Source organism: Alligator sinensis, unplaced genomic scaffold, assembly GCF_000455745.1.
Source record: "Alligator sinensis unplaced genomic scaffold, ASM45574v1 scaffold675_1, whole genome shotgun sequence".
Taxonomy (NCBI): Eukaryota; Metazoa; Chordata; order Crocodylia; family Alligatoridae; genus Alligator; species Alligator sinensis.
This window is the reverse complement of record NW_005842594.1, coordinates 352,844-374,145: the sequence shown is the minus strand read 5'-3', so window position 1 is coordinate 374,145 and position 21,302 is coordinate 352,844. Positions and strand designations below refer to the sequence as shown.

The 21,302-nt window shown below is 45.1% G+C and overlaps 1 protein-coding gene across 3 annotated transcripts in view; it reads right to left on the bottom strand.

The window, feature by feature from the left end:
• The window catches only part of ADAM8 (ADAM metallopeptidase domain 8), a 57,846-nt gene extending 42,959 nt beyond the window's left edge, over positions 1 to 14,887 (bottom strand). For 2 of the 3 annotated variants that reach the window (XM_025214680.1, XM_025214681.1), the window contains exon 1: positions 5,095 to 5,153. Coding sequence is in view for 1 of the 3 variants with exons in the window: in XM_025214679.1 (XP_025070464.1) it covers positions 5,095 to 5,171; positions 8,012 to 8,090; positions 9,209 to 9,285; positions 14,708 to 14,887 (413 nt within the window). In the remaining 2 variants the exon portion in view is untranslated. Of the gene's footprint in view, positions 1 to 5,094; positions 5,172 to 8,011; positions 8,091 to 9,208; positions 9,286 to 14,707 lie in introns of those variants that run through there. The other variant, XM_025214679.1, reaches the window with a different exon arrangement.
• Positions 14,888 to 21,302: the final 6,415 nt, after the last annotated feature.

Below are 21,302 nucleotides of genomic sequence, written 5' to 3'. Positions count from 1 at the left end.
GAACAGTAAGGATCCTGGACTTCAGAAAAGCAGAGTCTGACTCTCTCAGGGAACTGATGGGCAGGATCCCCTGGGACACCAATGTGAAGGTGAAAGGAGTCCAGGAGAGCTGGTTGTATTTTAAATAAACCTTACTGAGGGCGCAGGAATGAACCACCCCAACGCACAGAAAGTCTGCTAAGTGTGGCAGAAGACCAGCTTGGCTTAGCAGGAAACTCTTTGGTGAGCTAAAATGCAAAAAGGAAGATTACAAGAACTGGGAACTTGGACAAACAACTAAGGAGGAACATCAGAGCATTGCTCAGGCATGCAGGGATTGAATCAGGAAAGGCAAAGCATAACTGGAGTTACAGCTAGCAAGGGACATGAAGGATAACAAGAGAAGTGAGGATATCCAAGAGAGGTATGAAGAAGGGTAATGGCGTACTTGGCTGCATTACTAGGAGTGTTGCCAGCAGATTGAGGAAAGTGATTTTTCCCCTGTATTCGGCACTGGTGAGACCACATCTGGAGTATTGTGTCCAGTTTTGAGCCCCCCACTACAGAAAGGATGTGGACAAATTATAAAGAATGCAGCAGAGGGCAACAAAAATGGTAAGGGGGCTGAGGCACACAACTTAATGAGAAGAGGTTGAGGGAACTGGGCTTATTTAGTCTAGAGAAGAGGAGACTGACGGGGGATTTAATAACAGCCTTCCACTACCTGAAGGGTGGTTCCAAAGAAGATGGAGCTAAACTGTTCTCAGTGGTGGCAGATAACAGAACAAGGAACAAGGGTCTCAAGTTGCAGCCAGGGAAGTTTAAGTTAGATATTAGGATGAACTTTCTCATCAGGAGGTTTATAAAACATTGAAATAGGTTGCCCAGACAGGTTGTGGAATCTCCATGCTTGGAGGTTTTTAATACCTGGCCAGACAAAACATTGGCTGGAATTATCTAGTTGGGGATGGTCCTGCATTGAGCGGGGGGTTGGACTAGGAGACCTCTTGAACCAGAAGCCTAATTTTCTATGATTCTATGATTTTAGGATGATAGTATTGATCAAGTATTAAAAGCAGCTAACAGAGACACTGTTCTAAGAAAAAATATACTGCAGCTCTGCTTATTGCAATTATTACTTAATTTCTTGGGTGAGAAAGATCTCCATGGCCTTGTCCTGCTAAAGGGAATGGTGAGTTTGCTGCACCTTAGCGTTATTACCACTTTACCCTGGTCTCCAGAACATTCAGATGCCAGTTGCACAGTCACATGGGAAAGAAACAGCTACCTTCAGTAACAACTCAGCTCCTGTATGACTAATACAATGAGCAATATTCATGCCTCATTTAGTTTATTTGTAATTCCCCCCTAGGAAATATTTACTTTTCCCTACTCTTCCCCTCCTCAGTAATACCCATTCTTTTACTTGCTGTCTCTGAAATGACATTGAAAATATGGCAGGCATGTAAAGCCACTTTACATTTTATATGTATTTGCTCTGAATACCCTTTAGATAATCAGATGCTTTTCTAGCTCTTCAGCCCAGTTATAAACTCCAGGTTCTACTCCTTAATGATAAGGATCTCATTCATTACAATGTATGGAGAAAGGCAGAAAGATTACTGATGCTATTTAACAGGCAGTCAGGCTTCTCACATTAAGACAAAAGCATACAGCAAAAATTACAAAGCAATTTTCACAGATATGAGTTAAAGGGAACTGTCCTTCCCACAGCAGCAGCAAAATAGCTAGGCAGCTCTGCCAGTCAGAGAAGAATCATTAAAGATTCTACACGCAACATGACTGGCTGTGTTCCACTTCTGCAATATTGATATTAGCCATATGGAAAGGAAAATTTTCCTCAGGGCATCCTACTGAAGTCAACAGGTCAAATTTAGAGGCAGCATATGGTATCATGTATGTTAGGCCTGCCTAGACTCAGCTCCTTTAGACTCACTTACCCCAAGCATAGGGAGATAAAATAAGTGTACTTGGCCCACCAAGAAACAGCAGGAGGGTAAAAGATAGTTTACATTTAATAATAGGATGATTCCTCATCTCTTTTTGTTATGTTCTTCTCTTTTGGAAAAGTCACAGTCAAATGACAGCTGATGTGTAAGGAGGCTGGATATGGAAATGAGCTGAAGCTAAAGAGTGACAGACAGGCCTGTCCCTAGGGGGGCAAATTGGGGTGACTGTGCCAGGCCCCACAGAGCCAGGCTGACTTCACATCCAGCTGCTCGCTACACCCCACTTCCCCACCACGTCTGTGCCCCGCACAGGCTGATTTGCCCCAGGCCGCTCACCCTTCTATGGTCATCTCTGGTGGCTGAGAAAGCAAGGGGCTAGAAGAAAGTGTAAATTACATCAGTTTGTGCTCCAGACTTGTTTGCTTCATTCTCTTTTCTTGTATAATCATGGGGGGGGTTTTCCACCATGAGAAAAAAATATAACTCCCAGGAAATGATTGGCAGTGGGAACACTGAGACACGAACCAAAGCAGATTCTCTGTGGGAGCAAACCATCTGGGAAGAGTTTGAATGTCAGCTTTTCTCAGTGAGCCAGAGGGGAGAGAATGTACTGTCTAGGTGTAATCAGGAGCATTCTTCCTTTGAGTTTCCACAAGCGATCCCAGGATTTGCAGGCTTTGCTTGCTGATCAACGCTCCATGCAGGATGCTGTTTTCTAGAAAAACCCAACTTTTCATTTCGCTGTAGGAACCAGGCTATAATCTCTTTACTCATCTGATTACACAAGTAATTCTGTGCACTACTCCTGGGATAAGATACAAGTCAGCATGACGAAACATATTGTAATCTGGTTATGAATGACGCGAGTGCACACCTCAGTTTGGTGCTGGGCTGTTTCTTTTTCAGGTCATCAAGCACCTGCCCCAAAAGCATACCATTTTCACTCCTGTATAAGATTTATTGCCCGATTTATTTCTGAGCTCGGCAGAGTCTTGGGTCCACGCCTGATCCTAGTGAAGCTAGTTTGGAGCTTCCTTCTGATTAAAGGGAAAAAGCACGGCCCACTATGATTTGTCTTTGGAGCTTGGGTGTGTGTCTGGTGACATGAAGCACTAACGCTGGTAAAACTTCCAGTTTTCAGGATATAAAATAAGCACAAAGACGGACCCCAACTGTAGTAGAGGAGAAGATAGGGCCAAAGATGTCCAATCTCTGTGACAGTACTGGCAGACACACGCAGAGGTGAATCCTATTCCTTTGGGGGTACTAGGATGAATGCAGCTGTCATCTTCCTCTGAGCCCTGTGGGCTTGGGAAAGAAAGGAATTCAGAAGGAACTCTTTTTCTCTCTATACTGTAGCTGTACTGGAGGATAGGAGGGCATTGGCACTGTGTCTATATTTTAAAAGAGCTTGTGGGGCAAGCTAAGGAAATACGGGTCAGTAAACCTTACATTTTTTCCTAGCAAAATGGTAGAACCATAATTAATGCCTAATATGAAAATGCCTAAATGATTATGATAAGATTTATTTACCATACTTCCTGCAAGTGAAAATTATATCTTACTAATCTCTTAGAAAGTTGACAATGCATCAGTAAACTTGTGGAAAAAGTGGTTGACATTTGTACTTCCAAAATGATTCTGACAATGTCCATCACAAAAGGCTAATAAAGAAACAAGTCATCATAGGGTGAGGGGCAAACTGGCCACGAAAGAAAAAACAAACAGGAGGACTAAATCAATTGTCCCAAGACTTTATTTTCAGAGAGTTCAAACTTTCCAGAGGTGTCTCATGTCCTTCTAAAACCTCAATTTTAGCTACTCAAGCTTCTGAAAACTAGGAAAAGAGAGGAGATAATGGAAACATAGCTGTGAGAAAACTAGAAAATGCAGAATTACATTATATACCAGCCCCATAATGCAATCTTAATTCTACCTGTCCCAGAGATGACAATAGCTACCAGGAGTGACTCAGTATGGAGGGAGCTGGGCAGAGGATACAACAGAGTGCAGAAGCTGACATGGAGTGTGTAGAATATGCTTTAAGGGACAGACAAAGTGACTTCATGTTAAAAGGGGGCTTGAGCTGCAAAGTTCAGATCTGAAGCCAGATGTCCCCGCACTCATGAATATCCAGAGCTGGGTTTCAGTCCAGACCTATTCTTACACAAACATTTCCAAGTAGCTCATGTTTCCATTAGAAAACAGCAGGTAAAACCAGTGGCTCAGGAATGCAGCCCAAACCCCAGCCAAGGCTGACTGCAAGTACACTTGTGGTTCTGGCAAACATTGCACACAACTAGTCTTAGCCACAACGTCCTAATCTAATTTCATCTTGCCTCTTCCTAGCCTCCCCTCCTGTACAACAAGATGCAAGAGTGCTGTTCCCTTCCTCCTCTGAATTGCTGTGCATTGAAAAATAGCTGCTATGTTTCATTTAAAGGAGACAATATTTCAGTGACTGGGAGAAGTGATACCTGAATACCTGCATATTTCAAAGTACCTTAGAATCCTTATTATAACAGCATGTAAGTGTCCCAGAACTGTCAATCCCAAGTAGTAAAACATTATGAGCAAGACCCCCAAAATCAAATTAACATAAAAACATGGTTCTCCATATTTGCCTTCTGGCTTTTGGTCACATTTGGAACATATTTCAAGCTGTTCTCTACAACCAGGAGGAAACTGATTTTTTTTTTTTTTTTTTTTTTAAAAGGAAAGCTAAGATGCTTCTGTATTCACATGACCCCTATATTCACATGGCCTTATGAAAAAAATGTTAAAAGAGTTGCCACAAAATCATGAGAGATGGCATGCTGGTTTGAAGGCACATCAATATATTACAAAGAGGTGAAACATCAGTATATTCAATATATTGTGACATCATCATATTGTATAATTAACATATATACCCTTTTACCAAAACAGAATCAGATTGATTTTGTCACACTAATTGGCCTGGAATGGGTCTAAAATGTTACCAGATCAGAACAGTAGGATTTTACACCCACCTCTCCCTACTATAAATGACATCCAAATGTGGGATGACAGAATCTGCCCCCCCAGTGTTACTGTAGGCTTTGCCTGTGTGTGTTCTGATGTTCCCTCCTCTCTGTGCATCTTGTGTAAGCGAAAAAATACATACCGTAGTCCTTTGCAGGCACTGATGCTGGCCACTGAGTCACTGTAACCCTGAACATGCCCATGATAAAAGCAGTGATCCTGCACCAGAGGAAACAGAAGTTAAAAGTCAATCTGCAATATACTGGGTACATCTGCACATGCGTATTTACTGCACAGTAACTAAAATTACTGCACAACACGGGCATCCGTCAACATGCACACGCCTGTACTGCACAGTAAATATGGTGACTTACACCGACTTGAGCATAAAGTTGATATCTGCATCATGCAGGTATCAAATGAATGCCCGATTAATTACTGTGCAGTAATGCATATGTAGATGCCTTACTGCACAGCAACACTGTGTGTGTGGACTGACCTGGGACTAAAGTTAGTCCCAAGTCAGTCCACACACAGCGTTAATGCACTTTAACACCTGCATGTGTAGATGCTGGCCTAGTCCCACTTACTGCACAGTAGCTTACTGCACAGTCAATTTAAGCTGACATGAATGCACATTTATACATGCCCACTGTGGATAATTGGGAGGAAAAAATTCACTAAAAGCAAAATTCTGTTTCACCTTATGGAATAGGACTGGCTCAGCTTAAGACAAGCTAAAGCACAGGAGTGATTCTATTGTCCCCTTTGGGTGTGTAAATTCAATCATTATAACTATAGGATTGCCCTCTGGAGACATGCAGATGTCTCCCTATTCTTATAATGAGGGCAAGGGAGAAAGGTAGGGAACAAAAAACATTAATGGATAGCAAACTCCCCCCACAGTGAGCCAGGCTGAGTATAAAAGGCCATCTAGGGGCAGCATGGATAGTGTGCAGAATAAGGAAGGTTGAGGGGGCAGAGCTTGCCTGGAGACAGAAGAGATATTCACCAGAAGAAGCTACCGGACAAGTAAAGGCCATCTGAGAAGAGCAGTGGTAAACCCCCAGAACTGGGTGAGCTGAGGAGGGGAAAGCCATATAGGGGACAGCAGGGCTGACCTCTCACCTGGGATAAAAGAGAAGGCCTATCTGGGGATATGAGGATCCTACAGAAGAGTAGGAATGAGGGTAGAAGGTCAGGCAGGCACAGCAAGGGAGGCTCCAAAAGCAAGCTGGGCTAAAGACCATCCAGGGACACAGCAGCATCCTACAGATATCTTGCAAGGATATCGCTCAGAGCAGAATGGGCAGTTCAGGTGCTCTGAAAAGAAGCTAGGCTCAGATGGCACAGGGTAGGTGAAATCAAGGTTTCTTTCTAACCGTTGCTGCACAGGGAAGTTAGGATCAAGGTTTTGCTGGGAGCTAGATAAGTTTTGTGAGGTGAAATGTTGTAGAGGCAGGAGTCCCTGCTTACAACTCCATGCTGGGCACCTGCAAAGCTGCTGACAGAGAAAAAAGAACTCATTTAACTGTGCTCCCTGTGACCACACTGTGCATCCTGCATAGCTTCCCACAAAGGGAGACAGAATGGCCCAGAATGGAAATCACTGTAGTGCCCTCCCCACAAAACTCAGCTGTCTTTGAGGGGTAGCCTGAGCCTATGCTGGCCTGTCTCCCAATTGGTCACAGGGAACCAATTCACGCTCTGACCATGAAGCAAAACCTACTGCTGAGAAGTCACAGTGGGTGTCAAGAAAGTGGGGACTGTTCCTGGGTCTTACAGTGTGACCATGGGATCTCTGAGCCTCAGTCTCCATAGATGAAAGATGAGATGATAACTAGTCTGGCTTTCCTTCCTGGGATGGTGGAAGGCTTTGTTCTCTGGTGTTTTGTGGTACCCAGAAGGAAGATGCCAGAGAAAGGCAAAGCAGTGCTGTGCCCCAGATCAGCCAGGAGTCAAATGGGTTCAATACAGAAGTTGCTGAGGGAAGTTTTGTTAAGACAGTGCTGTGCAGGAGGTCACGCTGCATCATAAGGGTCCCTTCTGGTCTTATAGTCTATCGCAGGGACTGTCAACCAGGGGTACGTGTACCCCCAGGGGTACTTGGTAAGGCCTTAGGGGGTACACATGGGCAGATGGGGACAGAACACTACCACCCACCACCCCACACTGCCACCACCCAGGAGCAGGGCCGGGGGGGCCAGGGCAGCTGCACCCCTGTGCGGGCCACACAGGCACCGCCTGGCTGACCAGATGCAGGAAGAAACTCATACGTGCCCCCGCTCCACTTTCAGTCATGAGCCCCTCCCACCTGCCTCTGCGTTTGGCAACTGGGGGTACACTTATTTAAAAAGGTTGAAAACCCCTGGTCTGTTGCAAGGCTGCTCAACTTCTTGGCGGCAGGGAGCCATATGGCACCTGGGCAGCAGACTGCCCAGTCACAAGCAGCAAGGCCCACCTTGTGTGCAGTGTGGGCAGCCCATCCCCATGCCTGCCATGTAGGCAGCACAAGCAACCCAGCTCCCACTTACCACATGGACAGCCCAGCCCCTTTCCCAGCTGCACGCAGAGCATGGATAGCTTGGCTCTCCTCCCTTAAGCGTGAGCAACCTGGCTCCTTTCACGGCCACCTACACAATGCAGGCAGCCTAACCCTCTCCCACTGTGCAGGCAGTCTGCACATGGCTGGAGAAAGGATGATGGAGATGAAGGTGAGTGTCTTTTTTCTCAATCATGTCGTGAATAACTCCATTTACTTTGACAGCTGCTCTGTTCACAGATCCCTCACCTGTCTTCCAGAGCTATGGGAAAGGGGACACGGGACACAAGGACATGGATATGGGCATTCTCAGCTCCAGTCCTGACCCACATCTCAGTATCTCAGGCACCAATCATCCTAAAAAAAAGCCTTTTACTTTGCTTGTGGAAAATACTGGAAGACACACTGCAAGCTCTAGAGATCTGGCCTAAGACATCCTCAACTTCAGCATAACCTTCAGCTCTCCCATCATGCACAAGCCACATTGCATCAACTAGCATAGTGCTGGGATCCATACCTGGGTGTCCGGCTTCTCAGTGACTTCTGTACCATTTTCTAAATAATAGGTTTCAGTGTAGTGCTCCCCAAGCAGTCCCCTGTAAAAGAGGAATGGATGTTAGCAATGAAGGCTGACAGTGTAAATCTCTAGCTGAACAGTATACTCCAGAGAGAAAACCAGATGGTATGAGAAGACCCTGCAATCCAGCCAAATCCTGCTAATTTGGGAGCCCTGACACTGAAGCTCATTACACTATTTTTATAAGCAAGTTATCATGATTAGTACCACATCACTGCAGGAACTCCTACTGGAAAATCCCCACACCACAGGTTTGCCATAAGTTGGAATGTGACCTTTTCTTACAAAGAAGAAGCTATTATTGCCACAGAACAGGAACTGCTTTTTATGTTCTGTCTGATAGATAGTTGGTAAGCAAGTAACCTGAGTCAGTGTTTGGAGGGGATTCAGTGTCATACAGTCACCCCCATTTACTGCTAAAGGGGCTACAAGAAGACAAGTTCCCCTAAATGGAGCAGTAGGGAACTCAGCAACAGGTGGGCAGAGCTAACTTCTCCAAACAAAATGCTGGAGGAGAAACAATCAAAAACAGATTCATGAATCACAAATTATTCTTCCCCTGCTATCAGTCTGCAGATTTGTACATGACATGTATTTCCCTGCTTATGAGTTCTCTGCCATAAAGTTACAGTGGGAGGAGACTGAACTTCCCCCTTTCCATCAACAGTGGGAGTGGGCATCAGGATGTGAACAGGGATCAGGGATGAGTAGCTAAGAGCTGAGTTCCAAGAGAAGCAGTAATGCTGCTGTGGAAATGGTAATAAACTCTGAATCGGATATCAGACACTGATAAGCACAAAACACAAATACAGACAGACAAGGGGATTGGGTGTGAGGCTAAATTAGGTTGAGGTCAGGTTTGGGTTCTGAAATTTCATGAGGTATCTCTGAACCAGAATAATCTCCTTTTTGTTTTGGATCTGGACACAAGCCATTAGGAAAGCAGGTTTCAATTCAAGGATCAAAGGGTTCATCTAGAGGTCCAAGATAGTCTACTGTTCTAGCTCCTTAAACTCCGTAAAGTTTCACCTCTGAACTAAACAATGTGGCTTAGAAAAGAAGCCAGACTTAAAACTAGGCTAAAAATGATTTAATTAGGAAACTCTCCAAGCCATACTCACACCACTATACACTTACTTATTCTTTTCCAGATAAAGAACATAATCCTTCCCTTCGGCTCGGATGCCATAGACAATATGGTCAGGATATGTACTCTGCAGGAAGTAAAACAAGACAATCCTGTGATCATTAGACCAATAAAATGTAACATGGATAGGGGCATATTCGATTCCACCTGCTAGGTATCTAAGTGGACTTAAGACACCTAAATGTAATTCTGTTCCACCATGTTCAAGTCCTGAAAATACATTAATGCATTTACTTTTGTAATATGCTTATCATTTTACCATTAAGAGTGAATCACAAAAAGCAGCAAGGAAGAAGAAACACCGTCCATCTTTTGCATGAACTATTTTTCAGGGACTAGAGAAGGGTGGAAAAGAATCACACTTTAGCGCCTCATGCACCTAATAGGTAGACAAGGTTTTCTATCATCCATGAGATGTAAACTTGCCTGAGATGCTCAGGGCATATCCACACCGCAGTCAGAGATGTAGGAACATTGCTTTAATCTAGCAAACCTGAGTAACAATAGTAGTGAAGATGCAATGGCAAGGAATGAAATGTCTGTAAGTACATCTTCACTATTATTAGTAGTTCCAGAAAGATTATTGCAAGCTGGATGCAATATTGACTGTGCTGCAATCACATTCCCTTCAGTAGCATAGGCATATGCTCCATGGCTACCTACAAAATTCACATTTACACTACTCCATTCACTATTCTGCTAGTCACAAGTGGGTCTTGTTGAAATATATTATAGACACACCATACTTCAAAGGTGTTGTGCACTGGCAACTCCTACTGATCTGAAAGGGTGTGTGTGTTCTCAGCACTTCTGGAAGCAGACCATTCATGCTTACTACACAGGTAACTGTCAAAGACAGGTGGAAATCAACAGCCAAGTATACCAGAAAATAAATAAATCTGCTGCTCAATACTGAAAATCTCCAGAACACCTTGAAATAAAGAAAAGGGAGCTGACAATTAAACTGCGGTTCAGTTAAGGCTCAGCTTTCATATTTGGCACAAGGCCAAAGCTGGCATACAAGGAAGCAACTTCTCATTTCTTATCACGGACATAAAAAGCTCCTTTTTTGGCATTTAATTCAAGAGAAACAAAACTGAAAAACCACAGAATTTTCCAGTAGCTTCTTTTAACTGCCTCACTTATGCAGATATGAAGACCTCTTTATCTTTGACTGATCCAATACACAGAATCATCCTTTGAAAATAAAATGTTCTTCTTGTCGGTTACCAAGCCTAGATTGTGCAGGAAGTAATTAATACTGAAGCCATTTGGTCTAAGGAAATAAATTTAGCTTTTAGAGTCATATTGAACCCTACATGCTCCTGTAATCATGAAAATATAAAACCTTTTTATTTAAACAGATTGTCACTTCTATGGAATCTTCCAAAGGCATGTGCATGGATGTCCATGAATAGGTAGTTATGGAGTGTGAGTGCTTGTGCTTGTGCGAGGTCTGTGTGTGTATGTGTAGGAGGTATCTTTCTGTGCCTATGTTGTGCACACATGCTGAGCAAAAAGAGGCAGACAATAGGCAATTTGGCCACGTGAATGAATATTGGGCCGTATGTGCTCCTCACGATGGAAAGACTGGAAAGCAGTACTCTCTAGCCATTTGAGAATGAAAGAAGTACTCTCTGGCCATCTAAGATTGCCCGCTAGCCAGTGCAAGGAGCATGGCAGGGCACTGAATATACTAGAGCTTGACAGGGTAAATAGCCCTCAGTTCGCTGGGGTTTGCTCTCATTGAGGGAAGTTGATCTCTTCAGTTGGAGTGATACTATTAATTACTATATAAAAGTATGAAATCTCACCAAAGAAAACACTGTGGAGCTGAAATTAGACTGCAATTGGAAAGTCTCTCAGGGCATCTATATAGATGCTACAGGGTAGAGGAGGGGGTGGGCATTTTAATTAGAGAGGCTCTGATTGCCACTCTAATTAAAGCTCCCACAGCGTCCCACGCTTCAAATTTGCAGCAGAGACGCTTTAATTAAAGCTGGTTCAATGAGCTTTAAAGTGCCCCTGCTGCCATGTTAAAGAGCAGGAACACTGAATACACGGGATGCAGCAGCTGCTGGTTAGCACGCTCCAGCAGACTCGCAGCAAATCTGGGAGGTCTAGTCAGAGCAGAGGTCTGTCATGTGAATAGGTGCCATTTATGCCACAGAGATCCAACTGGGACAGTGAGAGATTTTCCTTGCAAGTCAACTGTTCTAAATTTCACTGTTTTGTGTTTTTAATTTGAGGTCATTCTGGGAATAAAAAATCCATTTCCAAATAAAAAAACTGCCTCTTTGCCTTCTGAGTCTCCCGGTGGCCACCTGAGTGGCCTCTGACTGCAGCCCTTAGAACTCCAAAGGTCTTCAGAAAGTGTTTCTCTTACATACTGTCACCTGAACAAACACTCTGGCTAAGCAGGAGATGCAAGGTACTGTCTACAGAACTCGATGATGAATTCTGCAGAGATGAACAGCATCCCCATGCAAGATTATGGTCTCTCTTTAGTGTCTGCCCACAAAATGAATCTTTGTTATTGTTGGCAACTTTTCCAAGCCAGTAAACAATCCTTGAGAAATGCAGATCTGCAGAAAAGCCACAGAAGTCACTTGAGGCAGACCAGGGTAGCAAGTCAGACAGAAAAAGAAGAGTAATTGTTTGGTGGAGGAATTGTGAAATATGCAGAGCAGCTGAAAAGACCGGATAAAGCTTCCCTAAGCACCTCTTGGGGTGGGGTGACTCAGTTTGACTCAGTCAAACTCCCACTGACTATGGCAGTGATTAGAGTTGAGACATAATCCCAGGACTTGTCCTGAAGTTAGAAAAAAGAAATTCTGCCCAGAGAGCAAACTGAAAAAGGAGAGGTTCATCTCCCGGGGCTGGAATCTCCTGTTTCCCCTATGCAAATTAGCAGGGACCCTACAGATGACCCCAGAAGTCACTAGTTACCCAACATCAGGGTGAGCACAGGGAAAACCAGACCTAAACAGCTACAAAGAGATTCAAAGATTCGGGGAAGCACGGTGGGCTCCACTCTGCCCTAGTAGGGGTGCATATTGGATGCAGTGACTCATTTCTCTACCTGCTGTGAAAGGGTATGTAGAGCTCCATAGAACACAAGGGCTACTCCGCCTAGAGCCAGTACACCGGGAGCCAAAGTGAGGGAGTTTATGCCAACCAGCTAACTGCTCTTGCTCCTCTACTGACACCCCGTTGTTACTCACTACCATGCCACTGTTTGCTCTAAGGGATTTCTCTGATATTGCTCTACCCTGTACCCTATTCTAAACCTGCTCCTTATAACCAATAAAGTTCTCCTCTGTACCTAGCATGGGAGCCTTATTGCGAGAGGGTATAAATTATGCCTTGGGGTCCCCTTGGTTCAGCTGACTAAGGGAAACCACTATTTGTGCTTCAGACTGAGGGAAGCACCCCAAGTTCTTGCAGTGGGTCAAGTACCCTCAAAGCCGACTAGGCCTGTGTTTCCCAAGGGGTACAGGGCCAGGATCAGTCCAGACCCTGGGTGGTGGCGGCGTTACCCCCAGGCTTGCGGGTGTGCTCCAGGAAGGGGGTCAGCCAGATGTGAGGTCCCCCCGGGAGGCACTTGGAGCCTGGAAGGTGGTCAGGTGCAGTGAGGTGGGTGGCTCAATGCAGGAGCACCCCCTACTGGCCCGCCACACGCTAAACTCATGTATGTAGGCCATACCTATGCCACCCCAATCCATCATCTCTCCTGCTGCATATGCATGTTACATAGATGTAACAAAAGGATGCATTTTTAGATGTGCTCCCTCTTCGTTGGGATGAATATGAAAACAAAGAAGGAAAGAAAGCAAATTGTTCAATACAAATGGCACAGATGGTACCTCTAAATAGCCTTCTGAATGTTTACTTCATGATGAGTTTAGGTTTCTGGAGCAAAGAGAACAGATTCCTTCAGGGAGTATTTTTGAAACTATTTAATCAGAAAGGGTCTGAATCACATATGAACATGTTGTACCAAGAGTTTACTAGGAAATTTAGGTTTAAAAAATTACATGAAATCTAGCCCTTCTTAAGTGTTTTGTGTTTTTAAATGTCTTAAGATATTAAAAATCTTTAAAATTCATTGAAGAGGCTGCCACTAAGATTAACATGACAAATCTAGTATTGATAGTTGCATACATTAAAAAACCATGAGTTAAACCTGCAAAATCATCAGATTGGCTTAAAAATCAAGACACTTTAAAATAGTAGAATGTAGGTTCTTTTCTTTGGGTGCCTTTAGCATTCATGCTTTCCCCTCCAATCACAAGAACTACAAACTGACTTTTCTTAAATGAAAAGTGAAATTCCGACTCATGGATGGCTGATGCCTGGAAGTGTGCATTTAAGGGGGAAAAAACCCACATGTGAGACCTGTGCTAAATCATGAAAGATGGTAACATATTGCTGATCAGTTCTGAAAAAGTATGCAACATCCTCATTACCCCGTAAACAAATTATTCTGACACTGGTAATTATAATCCACTAGCAATTCTAATCTTGTTCCTAAGTATTTCAAGAAAGCTGCTCTGAATTGGTGTTTCAAGAGTTACATCGTTTGTGGTACAGACAATGCAAAAAGTTCACACGAGTTCTTGTGTCAGTCATCTAGCAAAACTCCTGCCATAAAAAGTCTCTGAGCTCAGCTTTGTGCCAACCAGGTTGCCTGCCAGCAGCTACTGAAAGAGAGAGGGCGAGAGAAAGAGATCTCCTCTCCTGAACTGACGTGCCTTCTCTGGGATTTATCTGCTGATTTAAACAGCTTTTGGAGATCTATGTGGAAGAATGGATGTGTCTGAAGTGTAGGAATGGGAGTCAATTGACCTAGTTCCGTTCCTGGTTTTACCACACCCTTCCTGTTGCAAAGTGGAAGTCATAGCACACTACCCTATTTACTCATAGCCTTCAAGCCTAAAAGGAAACACTGCAATTATCTAATAGTGTACAACTCATCTGCCCTGGCAAGCCAGATAAGCTTCACAAAGCTGGTGCACAAGCTGAATCTGGAACACAAAGCTATGTCATCTGGCCTGCAGGGCTGGAATTGGGTAGCAGCAGCAATATCTGGTGCAGCTCCCAAAGCGGCAGAAGCTGTCGCCACTCCACCTATTACCAAATTTCCAGCCCTGAAGGCAGCCCTGCAGGCCAGATGATACAGCTTCTCCAGATCCAGGCTGCTGTGCTCCTAGAATTTTTAGATAAAGTGTAGAACAGAGAGCTGCAATCATTAATGCTATTATATTGTCATGCCACTATATTTCTGGACCTGTGGAGAGCCCTGTGGGTTAGATGATATGGCTCCATAGGCTAGATCCAAGAATAGTCATTCAGTTGCTGGCCACTCTGCAAGTCTGAGAAAGCTCATGATTTGTTAGGGCTAATCTGGGGTCTGGTACCAGGCTCCAACTGGATTGCCTCCTGAATCTGGGTTTAGAGTTCACTGAATTAGAGACACTGATACTTACAAGTTGTGCAGAAAGGTCTCTCTTCCCCAAAGTTGTTGGCAGTTTACGAGGTATTATCCTTTCATATGTGTCCACATGGGCAAGCTTATCTTGGGGGTTTGCAAAGGCTCCTGTAAAAATATGCAAAGTCTCAGACCTTTCTGCAGAACACAACAGAAAGGCAAACACAGTACAGCTCATGCTTAATACCCCTAACATAGTTTAATCTTCCCAATGGGGTAGGGGCAACACAAGACTCATTTTGTAGCTCCATGCCCCTCTGTATTGCAGTCACTAATCATTGCTAGCTGGTGTTTTGTTGATTTCTAACAATAAACAGGAAAAAATGTAACATTTGCTGTGCCCTCTAGGTTCCAAAGGACAATGCTGAAACCAGAGCTGCAATGGCAGTTCCTTTGCCCTATACTGTGAGCAGCTGGGCCAAGTCTTGTGAAACAACAGACATCTTTAAAACAGAGAAGAAAAGTAGCCAAATTTTCTTCTTAGCAGAGTATACATGTGATCATCAAAGAGTTCTTATCACGTAAAGCAACTGGCACAGAACATGCTTGCTCAACATAGCAGCAGAAGCACATATAACAGCCCCTCCAGCACATACAACAGCTCCACCTATCCAGCACACACCAGCTGGTCTGTTCTTAGCGTTGAATGCTCTCAGGATTTTACCCCAAGTCTTGTGGTCCTTACTGCTTTTTCTTTTAAAAGCCTAATTTTCTGGTACCAGCTGCCTGCAGCTTAACCATGGGTTTTCTTCCAAGAAAGCTGAAAAATGTGGCTCAGAAACCAGCAGGCAAATACAATGCATTATCTTTTTTTTTAATCTCTTGATTTTTAAGCTAAACTCATGAGTTTAGAGGTACTGACTCATCATTTTGGGATGCCTGGGGCTGGCAATATCATATACTATTTCATGGGATATTTTACATTTCAGATACAGGAGGCTGAATCACCAGGCTAAGCTCAGTAGCATAGAGAAAGAGAAATCAAAATATAAGTACCCCTTTGTCTAAGCCGGGGAGGTCAAGGGGTCTCAGAGTGACACACAGGCAGCATGTGGTGGAGACAGTGCAAAAAGTTCACAAAAAGTTTTTAACTGTGTCAGTCATCTAGCAAAGCTCCCACCACATACTGCCTGTGTGTCACTCTGGGACTCACCAGATGACCCCTTGCACTGCACAGAGCTCCTGCTCCAGCTTGTGTCCCAGTGGCAGAGCAGCCACCATGTGCAACAGCCCCAGAACAGCCACATACTACTCTGGAGCTATACTGCACGCAGCAGTGGCTCTGGGGCTGTGAAGTACAGCGTTGCAGTGGCCCCAGGACAGTGCAGCACAGACCAGCAATGGTAGCTTCAGAGTCATGCAGCAGAGCCCTGCAGTGCAGCACAGCCCTGCTATACACTGCAGCCTCAGGGCAGCAGCAACTCCGGCCAGGCCATGCTGCAAGGCGGAGCTGGTCTGTGGGATCAGTCCAACCTGTGGACCAGTCCCATGCCACTCATCAGGTCCACAGGGATGGATGAGTTTGACACCCCTGGTCTAAGCAGAGGTCCATTACAATGAAAGCCAGGTAACTGAAGATTAAGAAGTCATCTCTACAAACTGCTGTTTGTAGTTCGGTATAGTTCATCGTCTACTTGTGCTCAAAGCTTCACACCCTACACTAGAAATGGGTGAGTATCCTCTTTTTTCTCTGTCCCATTTTGCAAAGTAACATTATACAAAGTCACTCATGGCAAAACTAAATTTTTAACAGTACAACCAAGACTCAGCCCTGCTACCTTTCACAGTGTATATACCAGGTCTATGTGCAAAGCAAGTCTGATTTCACTTACTCTATCACATTTCCCTACCATAGCCAGGAATAGAAGCTTAGAATCATGACTACCACCAGCCTGCTGCTGCCTAGTAAAATGCTGTATAATTCACAGACATAGCATGTATCATGGCTGCTCAAGAGAGTCTAGCAGGCATCTGCTGTTGCTGTTTTAGCTCAAGTGGAAGTAAGCAAGGCTGGCAATCCATCACTCCCAGCTTCAAGCCCTGTTTGCATGTTGCCCCATGAAGAAAGTGGAGTTCATGTGACTAACTGCACATGATAGAGTTTGTTTATCCAATTTTCTTTAAAACCTGAATTGTTTGATTCATATAAGAGAAAAAAAATCCTTAGAAATAGGCTTTGGAGTTAGAAACCATTCTAATCCTCCAGCTCTGATGCAGTTTGCAAAATCTGGGATACCATGCAGTGACCAGTTCTCAGGTTTCACTTGGGCATGCCATGCTGGCAAGGCTGAAGGCTACACAAAGTCTCCACATGAACTAGGCCGGGGTGGACAATTATTTTGGCTAGAGGGCCACTTACTGAGTTTTGGCAAGCCATCGAGGGCCCATGACAGGCAGCCAGGGGCAGATAAATATTATTTTGTAAAATTTTTAGCGGCCCCATGGGTCAGATAGAACGCCCTGCCAGGCTGCATTTTGCCCACCCCTGAGCAGGCAATCAGGCTAGTTTGCTTTGTTAACGCTAGAATCCCCAGCAATCCTGAAGCAACAAAGGACGAGCAGAGCACATTGTTTCATGGGTGCTAAATAAACTTTCTCCCCAGCATGTCTAATGCCTGGGTCTGGGCCAAAGCTACCCTCTACCACATACCCTCCCATCTCTGAGTCACAAGCTTCATTGGGAGTACAGCCTTAAGGTAGGAGGTTATGACGATGCAGCAAGTTTCTCTAGAGATGATGCTCAACAGGGTGAGATTCTGAAAACCTGTGAACACCATCTGCACCAGTAGCTCCCTCTGGTCAAACCCCAGCAGTGGACTGTAGAAGGTACCTGGCTAAATGAGTGGAAATGCAGAAGACAGGTTAAACAAATATAACCTTAGTCTACAGGATGGACAAAGGAATCCAACCAGTCTGCATGACAGACCATAAGAACTGTCCCTTTCTGCTTGTAATGCCATAAGAGCTGGGAGTTTAGGCTAACTGCATAGTTTTTAGCATTGATGCATTCTTTGTGATCCTACTCGAAGTATAGGGTTACCATATTTCCAGTTCCAAAAAAGAGGACACCGGGGGAGGGGGGGCATTTCTAACTGTTACAGTAAATAACAAGTATTATTGCCTCAGAAATTAAATGCAAAACAAAAATAAAGCCACAGCCCCCTGGCCCCTCACTCCCAAGCCAAAAATACTGCCCCCCTGCCCTTCACTCCCAACTGGCAGCCCCCCATCCCTGCTGCTGCCCCTCATTCCGGACTCGCAGAATCCTGGCCCTGCCAGTGCCCCTCACTCCCAACCCACAGTACCCCCCGTCCCTCCTGGTGTCCTGCACTCCTGACCCACAGCCCCCCGTCCCCCTCATGCTCCTCACTCTCAAGCCACAGCCCAGCTGGTGCCCCTCACTCCCAACCCTCAGCTCCCTGCTCCCCCCAGCCCTGCTGGAGAGGGCCCCCAGCTGTCCCCGTCCCAACCTTGCTGGAGTGCAGAGTCTGCGGCAGGTGTGGCTCATGCAGGCAATGGCAAAGTGAATCCAGGCCCTGCTTGGGCTGGAGGGAGGAGGAGGCAAACCTGTGGCACCCCTTACCCTGGGATGGGGCTCTTGAGCTCTGCCAGGTGGTCTAGCCATGGCCTCACCCCTCCTACCCCCCACTCCAGCAGCATTTCCTAGGTACTCTGCCCCTGCAAATAAGGGCACCAGCCCCAGCGCCAAAGTGGGAAGACTGGTCAGCGGGAGCAGCAGCAGGGAATTTTTAAAATCACTCAAGCAGGTAAAAATCTTCCTTTCCCCCCCCCTTCCTCTCCATACACAGTTCCGTTCCCCTCCCCTCCCACCCCTACTGCAACTGTCTACAGCTTCCTGGGGGTGCTCCAGAACCACTCCTGTCCCACTGCAGCTAGGCTCCACAAGGAGCCAGGCTCAGCCAGAAACAACTGCAGGCAGGCTCCCTTTGCTGCACCTGTTTCCGGGCTATCACCAGGGAGCACAGGAGCCTGGCCAAGGAGGAAGGATTCAGCTGCTGGTGCTGTCCCTGGCTGAGCCCAGCTCTGGGTGGAGCCTGGCTGGAGTGGTCAGGAGCAGCTCTGAAGCTTCTCCCCGCTCCTGTCCCAGAAGCAGCAGGAAATAGCAGTAGCAGGGAGAAGGGAAGGGGAGGTGCTGCTGAGCATGGAAGAGAAGGGAGGGGGAATTATTACTTGCTTGGAGACTTAAAAATTAAATCCCCTCCCCAGCTGCTGCTCCTGCAGTGTAGTTGCCTGATGGGGGTGGGGAGGTATCAGCAACACTGCACTCCTGGATCTGCCCCAGCTTGACAGAAAAGTCAAAGAGCCATCCAAATCCAACAGTCCTTTTTTTCTTATATCTAATAGTTAAATGGAGTCACGTGGCTAGCATCACAGCCAGCCACCTTTGACTCCCCAACCTAAATGAGCAAGTACACATTTACAGCTGGACGACTGGCAGTAGCCTTTGTCATAAATCCAGAAAAGAACTTAAACCCACACTCCCAGAGCCACAGCAAGCTATGGTAGCCACTCTGCTACTGCACCCAGGGATTAATAGAGCTCAGACCTTAATTATTTAAAAAATATCCAGATAAGAGTTTGTATCAGATTAACAAAACTGAATTGTAAAACCTATTTATGCTAGCATCATTTAAATCTGAAAACAAGTGTGTTCTGCACAGGGATCACGTTACTCCTAACTTATTTCTGAATGTACTGGAAATGCTGCAGCACCTCCATTTACACTAAAACATGAGATTTTCATTTAAATATGAAATGAACAATAAACTCAGTGCATCAATCCTCTATTAGCTTGACAGCGATTTCAATCTATTTTATGTTCTCTGCATATTTTCAGGTTCCTGTGCAACAAAGATTCTTCTTGTGACACCTCAGAAATTGAGAGGGGTAAAACCAAAAGTTTTGGAAGCCGCATGAGACATTTTGGGGGTTTTGGCACGTGGCAGGCTATTTGGAGAAGTAGCGTAAGCCAATTAACTATTTCTGACACAATTATCAGCAGTGAAATTATAGGGTGAGCTAATTACAACCTTCCAACTACAAAATACTCTTGTGCCCTTTATTTTAAAACCTTGAATTGCTTGCGGTGGGGTTTTGAATTGTAGCAAGGGGGAAAGTTCTAATACTAGACAAATGCCCTGTTTTTATCTAATTCAATCCAGTCAAAATTTGCTGGGATATAAACTGGTAACCACCATTTTCCCTCCCTCACTTCTGTTGTTTGGAAGAACTTGCCAGCTTGCCAAAATAACAACTGAATATCAATGTTCTAATGTACTTGCTGGTCCACATCACAGCCAGCACAGCAGCAGCATGCTGTACTGGGAACATCTGCAAGCTGTTGAAGCAGCTGCTGCTTAGTGGGTAGAGAAAGAGTCAAGCTGGGCTTCCTTGACCACCCCAACAGGTCATCTTGCCTCTTCAGGAGGGCATCAGATGAGGCAGAGGCTCCGCAACTCCCAAGGTAGGAACTGACTCAGGTCAGACCCCAGCCATTTGCAAAAACCATGACCTCATCCTAGGGGCCTGTTCCTCCAATAGAAGGACAGCAGCTTTTTTAGACTATCAGCTAGTGTAGTTAGTCCCTTAACACAAATATCACTACCCGGCGCTGAATGTTCAGGTTGCGCTTGGTGATGGTGAAGCATGGCTAGAAAGAGAGAACTGCTGCAGTTGTAATTAGGGCATCTTATTTTGATCTTAAAAGGGAAAAAAACACCTAGGAAATGCATACCACAGAACTACATTACACTGTTATTGACTTCAAAGTGAAGCATGCCAGAAAGAAGACTAATGCTTCACCCTTAAGGCAACCTCTGATGAATGATGAGGCTCAAGATGGTTGCTTATTCCTAGTTCCTTATTCCCGGGTCCCTATTCCCAATTCCTTTTTCAAAGCTAATCTATACCCAGTAAAAGCTTGTTATTAATGAATTACACATCCTAAAGAGAGATAATTTCATTAGCTATGCATATGTACTAATTAATATGTAAAATAATATCCCGTATCAAGTACAGGGCCCTAAATGAAGGTCATATTAAAGTGGGATTATGGGACAAAATATTTCTTGGGCCACCCCAAACTTCCTCTCCATGCCACTGGGAGACTCTCCCAAAGAACCCTGACCACAGTCCTGCCCAGACCAAAGCATGGTTTGGCCATGCCAGGCTGCCAACTGACAGCCCCATGCCCACTGTACTAAGTATAATAGCACAACTAAGGAACTGGTTTTGAGGCTGGGATTATGGCTAGAAATCCTGTTTGGGCCACCCCACAACATACCTCTGTGGCACCAGGGGACTCCCCTGGACATCTCTGGCCAGGGTCTTGCCTGGCCCAAAGTACAGGTTGTTCCTGCCAGGCTGCTAACTGACAGCCCCCCCAGCCACTGTACTAAGTGTATGGGCTGGAATAAGGAACCAGTTTTGGCTGGGTTTATGGTTGGAAATCTTTTTTGGGCCACCCCACACCATGCCTCTATATCACCTGGGGACTCTACCGGACATCTCTGGCCAGAGACTTGCCCAGCCCAAAACGCAATTTGGCTGTGCCAGACTGCCAATTTATACCC